This window comes from Notolabrus celidotus, chromosome 21 (genome assembly GCF_009762535.1).
Source record: "Notolabrus celidotus isolate fNotCel1 chromosome 21, fNotCel1.pri, whole genome shotgun sequence".
NCBI lineage: Eukaryota > Metazoa > Chordata > Actinopteri > Labriformes > Labridae > Notolabrus > Notolabrus celidotus.
In genome coordinates, this window is record NC_048292.1 from 6495732 (window position 1) to 6507095 (window position 11364).

The window sequence follows — 11364 nt, forward strand, 5'->3', positions numbered from 1 at the left end:
AATCTTTTAATAAGATCTGGTGTGATTGAAGAAAAGTTAAATAGTTTGAGTTTTTTCTGTCGCAAGTTGAGACACATGAAGTATGTTGACAGAACGATATCAATACAATGCACTACCAACTTTCTATGACATATTTTAGGATGTTTGCTTCAATGACATTTTAAGGTTTGGCAATGATATGAATGAAAACAGGAGCTCATTAATACAAAATCAATACTTATATTCAGCTCATGTGGAGTGATAATTTAATTTGTAGAGTTTCCATTTTATTATATTCATTTATTGATTTGAGCAGCATTTACAGGCAGCCCTTGTTTGGTGTTTTGCCTCACTTTGTGTTGTAAAACAGTAACACTTCTTTTGTTTGTAATTAACCTTTTTAACAAAAGCAACTGCATTATGTTGCTTTTGCTGTGGCAATAAAAGAGTTGTAAGACCTAAATGTGTCCTGACTGCTTCCCTCTGCAAGTAGGAACTGAAAACAGAAGCTAATAATCATGGCACTTCTACAGATGGAGTCTTTGAGTTTTAATTTGGTCACTAATGCCTGCAATAACCTGAAAACTCCCTTGATTCCCAGTTGGACTACGTGGTGACTTGTGCGGTCTGCACGCGCTCAGACGCAGGAGATATCCACATCCACAAGAAGAAATGTCAGGTTAGAAATCCCACCTCACATATTCTGTCATGACACCAGAGCTGCTCTCTATTTAACTCAACAGCAGCCTCATTAATCACAGCGGGGCTCATGAAGCTGTTGGTCTTTATTCACTCAGGAAGTGTTCGCGTCGCCCAGCAAACACGCCATGGACAGCAAAGGAGAGGAGTCCAAGATGAGCTACCCGAACATCTTCTTCATGATCGACAACTTTGAGGAGGTAACTGCTGCTATGACTTATTTTAACCCTTTATGAGCCAAAGTGCTGGTCTAGACTGTCCTGATATTTCTGGGTACTTGTACTAAAGTATTTCTATTGTATGCAACTCCATAATTCCTTGTTGCAGCATCTCATGTGTAAATATGGCACTTTTTACTTTCCTACATTTACTGGTTGTAGATGATGTAGATAAATAGATACTGTATCAACCCTTTGCAAGTCATTATACTGGCGGCTACAATCACAGTCAAGACACTACATCTAACTCTTAGCATAAGAAACATTTAGGCACATAAAGCTCCAGATAAAAATATTAAAAATACGTTTCTAGAACAGAATAAAACGTTCAAGTCAGATCATAAAAGAAGTCCTAGAAAAATACCAAAATGCACCAATCAGCCATAACATTATGACTACCAACCTAACATTGTGTAGCCCCCCTCTCGTCAGGTCAGGTCCATAACAATCCTGACCTGATGAGTAATGGACTCTGAAGGTGTGCTGTGGTATCTGGCACCAAGACGTGAGCAGCAGATCCTTTAAGTCCTAGAATTTGTGAGGTGGGACTTCCATGGATTGGACTTGTTTGTTTGGCACGTTCCAAAGATTGAGATCTGGGGAAGTTAGAGACCAAGTCAACACCTTGAACATGTCAGATTCCTCTGAGTCTTCAATTGCACTATAGTCCAGTTCTGAAGCTCACACGTCCATTGTATGAGCTTTCAGTGGTGGACAGGGGTCAGCATGAGCACCATGACTGGCCTGAGGCTACCCAGCTCCAGAACCAGCATTTGCTTTTCCAGCAGTTTGAGCTCCAGTAGCTCTTCTGTCAGATCAGATTTTACTCCAAACATGAGCCTTGGTCGCCCATGACCCTATCTCCAATTCACCCGTTTTCCTTCCTTATTCCACTTTTGGTAGGTACTGATCCCTGCAGACCAGGAACACCCCACAAGAGCATCAGTTTAGGAGATACTCTGACTTTGTTCACATCAGAACAATCACCCGTTTTTCCTTCCTTTCAACACATAAGCTTCACATGTCTGTGTTTAGAAGGTTATGGCTGATGCAGCTGTTTTCTGTACAGGAGTGAACATTGTTGTTTTCACTCCTTGTTGAAAGAAGCTCCATGTTCATCTGGTTTTGTATGGATGAATAACAAACTGGCAACTACTCACATTTGTGATTCTGGTGTGCCTCACGGCTCTATACTTGGTCCTCTGCACTTTGTTGTACACATTGTTGATTTGCTTGAAATGTCTTTGCAGGGCTTTAACTTTTACTGTGCAGTTCTGCCCAGTTGAAGAGCTGCTTTTACTTGAGCAGAAGGTCTGAATATATCTTCTACGGTTGACATTTTCTAGACATTTGAAGCCCAACATGTCCCGAAAACGACGACATACGGCATGTTAAACTGAAAGGAACACAAACAGTGAAGTAATCAAATGTAAGGTTTTCTTTAAACAAATGGACCGTCTGTGGAAAGAAGAGGTTAGTAATGAAGCTGTTACTCCATGCGGTCGGACTCCACAGAAGCTGACAGTGTTTTCCTCCCGGTAGGTGAGCACATCGAGTCGATGCGGTCGGTGTAATGAAGTGTGACTCTGTGCCTTTCACTCCATTTTAAAAACAAGCTCCTGCTATAACACCTCGTTTTATAGGGCTACTGCGGGGAAAAACGCCAGATAGCAGAGATTTCTCTCCTGGGAGGAAATCAATGAGCGCTTTTTGGTGCTCAGAAGCGAGAAAAAACTGCTTACTGTGTTCTCGGCCAAACAAGTCAATGCCAGCTGAAGCAGCCAACGGGCATTCACTCTCTCTCTCTCTCTGTTTGTGTGAAGCCAAAGGTTCCTTTGAGACATAAAAAGATGAGGGAAATTTGCCACCGTCATGCAACCTTCAGGGAACTTTAGGGTTGTTTGTTGAAATAATGAAAGCAGCCAATGATCGTCTTTGCAGGAAAAGTAATATGTATTTTTTTGTGTAGGTGTTCAGTGACATGACGGTGGGCGAGGGGGAGATGGTGTGTGTGGAGCTGGTGGCGAGCGACAAAAGCAACACCTTCCAGGGCGTCATCTTCCAGGGGTCGATCCGCTACGAGGCCCTGAAGAAGGTCTACGACAACCGGGTAAGAAGCTGCAACCTCGTGCTCAGGGCCAGTGCAAATCTCTTTGCAAAGCTCTTATCCCATGGTCAACATCTTGCTGTCATGCATTACAGAATTATAAGTCTGCATAATTGTGGAATATCCAGCTTCTTCCACCAGCTGTTGGTTCATGTGTTTTTGCTGACGTGTGAGGATTCCTTCATTTGTTTGGCTCTAGGTGAGTGTTGCGGCTAAGATGGCGCAGCGGATGTCTTTCGGCTTCTACAAATACAACAACATGGAGTTCGTGAGGATGAAGGGACCACAGGGCAAAGGTCACGCAGAGATGGCCGTCAGCAGGGTGCCCACAGGTGACACCTCCCCCTGTGGGACAGAGGAGGACCAGGTTTCCCCCATCCACGAGAGGGTGAGGAGACAGTTGGATTATTTGGGTTTTATTAGAAGACAGTTTTAATTTTAGTAGTTTTGAAATAAAATCTTCTGTATTGTTTAAACAAATCCTAAAAATCCACAATGCTGGGCTTTCCCTACTGACGGATATATTTTCATTGTGTAAACTCCAGACTTCTCAAAAGTTGGAGCAGCTTTCAGAGCTTAACTAAGGAGAAGTTCTTTTTTCACTTCCTCCTGTTTTTTATTGTGTCTAGCAGCAGAAGAGAAAACCCCCAGCTCAGCAGCACAAAGCTTCAATGAGCTCCATACAAAGACGTGAAATCAGGTCATGATCAATAATTAATGCTGCTGGACGGGATCATGAATCATTGATCAGTCAGACCTCCAGATGCGTCTCACAGACGTCTGATGGACCCTCTTATGTCACCATGAAATGACACTTTGATTTATTTATTTGTGCTGCAAATAAAAAAAATTCAGATTAAAAAAACAATCAATCTGATTTTGTGAGAGCAGAGAAAACTGGATTACTGATAGAGGTTGGAGCGGGATTAGGCTAAAAAGATAGAAAATAAATCTGTATTTACAGATTCTAGGTAAAAGTGTGTAATCTGTACTCAGGGGTACTCCTGGATTTAGTATGAAGAGTTTCCTGGCTTCTGTTTGTGATACGTTTATAGTTCAAGTAGCATCGACCAATGAGATATCGGCAGGCTATGGTGTCTGTTTGGAGAGCAAAAGCAGGCAGAACACAATCCACTATAAGACATCCTGGCGCCTTTCAGCAGTATATCTGCATGGCTAACAGTCTAGATCAAACATTTCTACTGAGACACAAATTTGCCTGATCCTGTGTAACTAAAGACAATCTGCATTTAGATTTCCTGACTTTCTGGAATGCATCAGAAATGATGGATTGGACCTTTGTTCAACAAACAAACATTTTAAAAGTTATTTTCTTCTCTTGAGGACAGACCTGAAAAATCTGGACTTTAAAAAATGCACCATGATGTTGTTATTTCAGGGAACTTAAAGCTGCTGTTGGTAGTCACAGAGTAAACATCTGTTCAGAGAGAGGGACTTCAAATGTCAACACTATCCCTCCCAACCAGATTTCCTCTTAGCCCCCCAACACAGATCGGCGTGTGAAGTCATGATAGTGCCGGACTCATAACCAATCAGAGGACGTAGTAGGGGCCGCCCCTTAACCAATCAGGACAGAGGATTGGAGATTAGCTATGATTGGTCCGTCATAACGGGAACAAGGGGAATAAAAAGATTGCTTGATACAAAGGCATTGGAAAACGCAGAGATTTCACAATAGTCTCAAATTACTCCACTTACCCATGAGTACCGATGGGCATTATGACCTTTTCTCCAAACCTAGCAGAAAACAAAGTAACGCTTTTTACACCATTCCTACCAACAGCAGCTTTAAGACCCGTTGATCACAAGAAAATCAGTTTCTTTTCTCTGGCTCAAACAGCTGAAGAGCCAGAGTGAAGCCTCTGTGTAACTTACTGTTTACAGTGAAGCTGAGACTCACCACAATCAGATGAACGGGCGCTCTTCTGAGGGATGTATTGAACCAAGAAATGATAGTGTTTCTTCAGCAGACATATCTGGCCATCAGTTGACCATTGTTCCAAGTGGATTATAACCCAGCTGTGTTAAATACTTGATTCTGATTGGTCAAACCACGATAACAACAATTGATTGATTCTCATTCAACACCAGGGGACAAACTGACCACACACGTCAAATCAAATCAATCTGTGGAAAGGAGTTTGACATGTTTTACAGCTGCCTGTTGACACTGTGGCAAAGTCGCTCATCTGTTATCTCTGGATTTACAGCACCTGTAGGATTTGGCCAATCAGAGTCCAGTATGTGAAACACTCTGAAACTTCTAGTTAAGGAAAAAATAATGAATTGAGAACTGATTTTAAGTGACAAAGAGAAAATGTTTCTTTCAGTTTTTTGAGAAGGCCACACTAAGAAACAGTTAGCCCTTTTTTATCACCAGAATTTAACATTTCTTCATTCGGAGATACATGGTTTTCAAGGGGTTAAATAGTAAGTGTGTAATAATGAACTCATCCTAACTGGTTGTGTTCCTGCAGGAGTCGTCCTACAGGCGTCCTGTCTCTGCTAGCTCTAAGCTTTCTTACATGATTCATGATTTCATGATGCAAGGTTTTCACTGGACAGAAAGAGGGTGGAGGAAAGTGAGTAACTGAAAGTAGAGAACAATAAAGATTAGATATTAGACTCCGAGATGTAGTGGAGTAGAAGTAGACAGTAGGATTAAATGGAGGTGAGTTGATGTAGTCCCAGTCCTCAGTGTTAAGTGGTTATTATGCGTCTGTCAGTACAATAACATGTTGTCTAACTCCAGGTGACGTCATTCAGCACTCCTCCTACTCCAGAGAGGAACCGCCCCTCCTTCTTCTCTCCGTCGCTCAGACGTAAAGTGCCCCGAAACCGAATCGCAGAGATGAAGAAGTCTCACTCAGCCAACGACAGTGAGGAGTTCTTCAGGGAGGAGGATGACGAGGGTAAGAACTGGAACACAAAGTCAGGGTTTCAAACACTTAATGAGAGTTATAGGACAGAGTCTGAGAGCAGGCGAGGAGGTGTTCATGTTTTTGGGGCTGTAATGAACGCTGCAGCCAGTAGAAGGAGCTGGAAGGACTTTAGACTGTAATCAGAGTGTCATTTAAAGCCACTGATGAATTATTTTTGTCAATTATAATCCTTCTGGAGAAGTTGATTTATATTTTGGTCAATATTTTAAGATGATTTTAGAGTGATGAGCTTCAGTTTGACCCAGAAATTAGGTTTTTTATTTTAAGTTATATTTTTTGGCCTTTTTGCCTTTATTTGATAGGACAGCTGAAGAGAGACAGGAAATGTGGGGAGTAGAGAGTGGGGGAAGACATGCAGGAAATAGTCAACCGGCCAGGAATCGAACTGGCGACCCCTGTGACAAGGACTGTAGCCTCTGTATGTAGGGCACTTGGACCGCTAGGCCACCAGCGTCCCCAGAATTTATGTTTTAAAGTTTTTCTTCTTTCATTTTTCATTCAAAGAATTCCTGACACATACTCAATTCTAACCAAACAGCGAATAAACATCATCAGTCAGTAATAATGTGATGCAGATGTGGATGACGAGTCTGTTTCCTGTGCTGCAGATCTTCACACGGCCACTAACCTGCGCTCACGCTCTCTCTCGGGGACCGGGCGCTCTCTGGTCGGATCCTGGCTCAAACTGAACCGGACTGAAGACTACTTCCTGCTGTACTCACACCTGACCTACGTCACGCTGCCGCTGCACCGCATCACTGCAGGTCAGAGGTCACACACACACACACTCACTCACTCACACACACTGTACATCCTTCATAAGGGCAGCAGAACTAAAGTGGGAAGATTAAGTACCCGATAAAGGTGTTTTCTAAGGCTTGACTTCATACGGTCTTTGTTCATGCTGTTCTTATCTTTCATAGTAAAACACAGCTTGAGCAGTTCATGCAGCATCATGTCACAACTTGAATTCTGTTTCTGTGTGTGTGTGTGTGTTTTCATTTTGCCATTCAGACATCCTGGAGGTTCGGCAGAAGCCCATCCTGATGACATAGCAGAGCCTGACTCCCTCAGAGCCTCTCTACAAAGTGCCTCCTGCATCAGGCCACAGCAGCAGCGCCCCCCGGTGTCCACACTGAGAACAACAACCAAACGACAGAGGAGACCACCACCAACAAACAAACAAACAAACCAGCCATTCAGGAAGTGCCTCTTCTTCTTTTCAGTTTCCCGCTGTGACCTGGAGCGTCTCCAGGGTCACATGACCTCAGCGTGAACAGGCATTGGCTGACAGGAAGTAGGAGGAGGAAGTTGAAGAATGTGTGATTCTTGTAAATATCTGCTGCTTTACTCACTGAGACGCCTTGACTGAAGGTTTCTGCTTTTAAAGACACGTTTCTGTTTTTGTTGGACTCGTCGTGGACCTCGTGGAGTTTCTTTATTTGTTTTAATTTGTCTACGAAGACGGGATGTCAAAGGGATTCTTCGTCTGACATGTTTCAAATAAAAAAAGTATGTTTGTTTTTTTTTAAACCAGAGGAATCAGTTTGTGTAGACTGCTTCACTTACTTAACCAGGCGGGGTCAAATCACTTGGTTCTTTTCTACAGGTCAGAAACTGCATCATAAATCACAATATAACAGTAACATTATTTTTATATATTAATCAACAGAGTTACCTAATGTCTCAAATATATCTGGAACAACAAGTATTCATCTAAACGTTGACTTCTAGTTTATTTTATGGGCGTAAAATAACGACTACAAGAACATTTCAAACCTTTCAAAGAGTCTTTTATCTTAAATGTTAAAGTTTTATAATCTACTTATAATTATGCTGAGATTACAGTTATAATTATTCAAATCTGCTTTTATACAAATGTGTTACAATAGTTATGCATCCTCACAGTTTTTTGAAACGTATAAAGACCATAAACGACATGTTTTGAAGACAATATATCACTGCTCACTGAAAGGAAGTTATTTTAAAATTATTATTTCAATGATTTATTTCTAAGTTACTTATCCAGTGAGAAAAACAAACAATTATTTATCTAAACTCTGAATTTTAGTGTGCTAGTTTGTCTGAAAAATGTTCAAAATGAACTCAAATAGCAAATTAAGAATTGTAACCTTTAAAATGAGAAAGTTTGAATTTAACATTAATGTTTAACTAAAATTAAAATAACATTAAAAAGTGTTAAAACAAGAAATGTAATTCAAATATTCCCTAGAATTAAAAGGTTTAATTTCTTATTGGGAAAATCACAAATCAATTTATTTTCCTTTTTTTTTTAATTAACATTTTAATTAATCGTTTGGTTTTGCACTCATATTTTTGATGTTCATAAAAAATATTTTTTTATTTGGTTTAAAATTGGAGGAGAGTGCATCATCTAAAATTAAAAGAACTGTTATATATAACACTTAATATTTTTTCTGTTATAGAGTTTAAGTAAAATGAGGCTGGCACTTATTAAAGCAAATATCAAGGAAATTAATTTAACATTTTTCTATTTTTCTCTGAACACTAAATTTAAAAAAAAAAGAAGAAATTAGTGAATTTTAGAAATCAGGAACAATAATAAAATAAAAAAAATAAAGAGTATGATTATTGAAAATTATTCAATACTTATTTATATGTCCAGAAAGTTATTTTTAGACGTATGATATCCATAAACACTTCTATAACAGACTAAGTTCAGTCATTAAAATGATAAATGTTAATAAAGACAAAAAGGGATTTGAAGTTTCAGATTATTTTTGCTGGTTTGGAATTTAAACCATAAAAACCGACTCCAGATCGATGAGACCCCGACCTGACCGACTGACCACCTTCAGTTAAACACCTGGGCTCTGCTGTGTGTTGTCCCTACTGTACACACAGCTTCACACTCTCGAGGAGTTAACACACACACACACACACACACACACACACACACATGAAAGAAAAGAACTCACAATAACCCAGCTCGGACTTTTTACCGGCTATGTTTAAAAAAACTGCGACTCACAAACTGGAAGAGACTTGAAAAACCAACAAAAGTGAAGATGCTTTCAATTTAAAGGGAAACTGACGTAAGAAGAAAACAGGAAGCTTCAGACAGAAGCGTCCTGATGGGATCCACATGTGGACACAGATGTTTGTTGATGTTATCGTGACTTGTCTTGTTTTTCCTCCCTCTGTGCTCCTGAAGCCTTAAATCTGACTCGACGTTACTTCAATGTCTTTTTTTTTCCTCCTCATCTTCATTTAAATTCAACTTTTATTTTCTTTATCTTTTTTTAGAAACAACCAGCCGAGGCTCCAAAGATTAGGTAATCATTAAGAGACGTCAAACTCGAAACATGTCTGTGAGTAAAAGTAGAAATAACTCGACATGAGCTGCAACTAAAATGTATCTTTAAAATATAAAAAAAGTTTAAAAAGTTAAAGTCTGTCAGAAGTTCCCAAAGTGAGATCTTCATTTTCATAAATGTGACAATAACATAAATTTGTGTGTCTGTGCTCAATAATACAAAAATGTTTTCATTGTTGACATAATCAAACTGACAAAAAATTGGTGAAATATTTTCTTAAAAATGTAGTAAAACTCTTACTTGAATATAACCATATCTGTGATATTTCAATAGTTCTAATATTTTGAATTTATCCTTATAATCAAACTTTGCTCCTTTAACAAATTAAACTTATACTCAAAAGTTATGCTAATACTTTTGACAACCAATACCACAATTTGAAGGATAAGCTGTAGTTTTTATTAGAAATTTAAAAAATTTAAAAAAGTATAATTATAAATTTATTATTAATAGTATCTTCAATGTTTTTTTCCTAAAACAATATTAACACAAGGAGATGGGCACTTATTAAATAACTGATAATATTCTGAGAATAATTGTACACACATATGTAAGCTTTTTATTTGATCTAAAATTGTTTAATTTTGTCAAAATTTTTAATTTAATTTATTTTTCTGCAGAAGTGTTTGATTGTATTTCACAGATTTGGACATTTTTGTGTAAATTGGCATCTTATTCAGGAAAAAAAAAACTTTGGGAACTTTTTTTGGAACTTGTGATGAGCATTTCTCTGTTTGTTTTTTATTTTTTGTATTTTAAAATTACTCAAAAATTACTCATTTTTAGCTTTCAATAAAAATGATAGAGTGATTTCTTGTTATAAGTATTACTGAAAATGAATCGCAGTATTTTCTTTTTCTAACGCACAGTTTAAGAGTTAACATTATAATGTTAATTAATGACACTTAAAGTGTTACATTTTGGAAATGCCCATCACAAGTCTCCATGGTGCAAGATGGACAAACTGAAAATATTTGAACTTTTAATAAATGAAGAGATGAATCCACATGTGGAACATTTAAAACAGATGTTAGGGAAGGTTTTAGTGTTATTTTTCTCAACATTTAATGAAGGAGAAGAATTCTTACACTTACTCTTCAGTCAGAGAGGAGCTGAAGTCAGCTGTTGTTGTTCTTATTGATCAGTTATTATCAGCTTTTGATTGCACTCAGAGACGAAGCCATCCTCGATCAAACTCAGTCTGCACTGTCTTTTGATTTCATTCGTCTGTGTCGTATTCAAAGTGACATTTTTCACTCGTTCCTCTTCTTCTTTTCCTTCTTTGAGTCCAGACGGGTCGTTCCCCCCGCTCGTCTCTTCAGTGTTATTGACGACGATGTAGTTGATAGTCTCTCCAGCTGAATGTATCCACGCTGATCAATATCAAAGACGGCTTTAACGGAGAAACGTTTGATAAGAGCAAAATGACAGTTTGCACTGTAAAACGCTTTTAGAACCTTTTTGAAACTCGTTTGTTAAAATCCTTTTTGTTGACGTGTTCTTACATCACAGTTTCAAGCTTTCATCTCTGCTTTTGTACACAGACACAGTTAATGTGCATGTTATCAGTCATTTCTGTTGCTTAGTTTATAAACTGTACGTACATTTTCCTGTATTTATTTATTAAAATACACATTATAAGAAAAGATGACGTCTTTTACCCAATCTGTTCATCACTTAGATCAGAGTCTGGAGGATAAAGGTCTAAAATTGATCACAACTTTGATCCCATTTCATATTCTCGCAACAAACTGAGAACAAATCGCCACCAAATTTCAACTTCAGTGGTTTTTATGAACTTTGAGTCCACCCTCAATATTTGAATGACCCTTTCCTAATTGGTGTTGCACCGAAAGAAAACTTCCACTTGTTAAGACAAGATTTTTAATACCTACAGCAAAGTTTTCTGAAATAAACTTGTCCAGTTCCTGCTCTCCTGATGATGAGCCATCTAGAGTTCAACCTTTTGACTTCCTATAACAGCGCTGATCCCATTCCTCCTCTCTAGGGGATGACATTGAAAGGTTTAAATAACTTTC

General features: G+C 38.6%; 1 protein-coding gene across 1 annotated transcript in view; it reads left to right on the top strand.

Moving 5' to 3' along the window:
• kiaa0930 (KIAA0930 ortholog) overlaps nt 1–7504 on the top strand; it is a 33815-nt gene extending 26311 nt beyond the window's left edge. Inside the window, exons 4-10 of the mRNA XM_034673913.1 lie at nt 581–658; nt 777–878; nt 2866–3006; nt 3203–3391; nt 5777–5936; nt 6575–6730; nt 6981–7504. Coding sequence (XP_034529804.1) covers nt 581–658; nt 777–878; nt 2866–3006; nt 3203–3391; nt 5777–5936; nt 6575–6730; nt 6981–7021 — 867 coding nt within the window. The 3' untranslated portion in view covers nt 7022–7504. The remainder of the gene's footprint in view (nt 1–580; nt 659–776; nt 879–2865; nt 3007–3202; nt 3392–5776; nt 5937–6574; nt 6731–6980) is intronic.
• Nucleotides 7505–11364: the final 3860 nt, after the last annotated feature.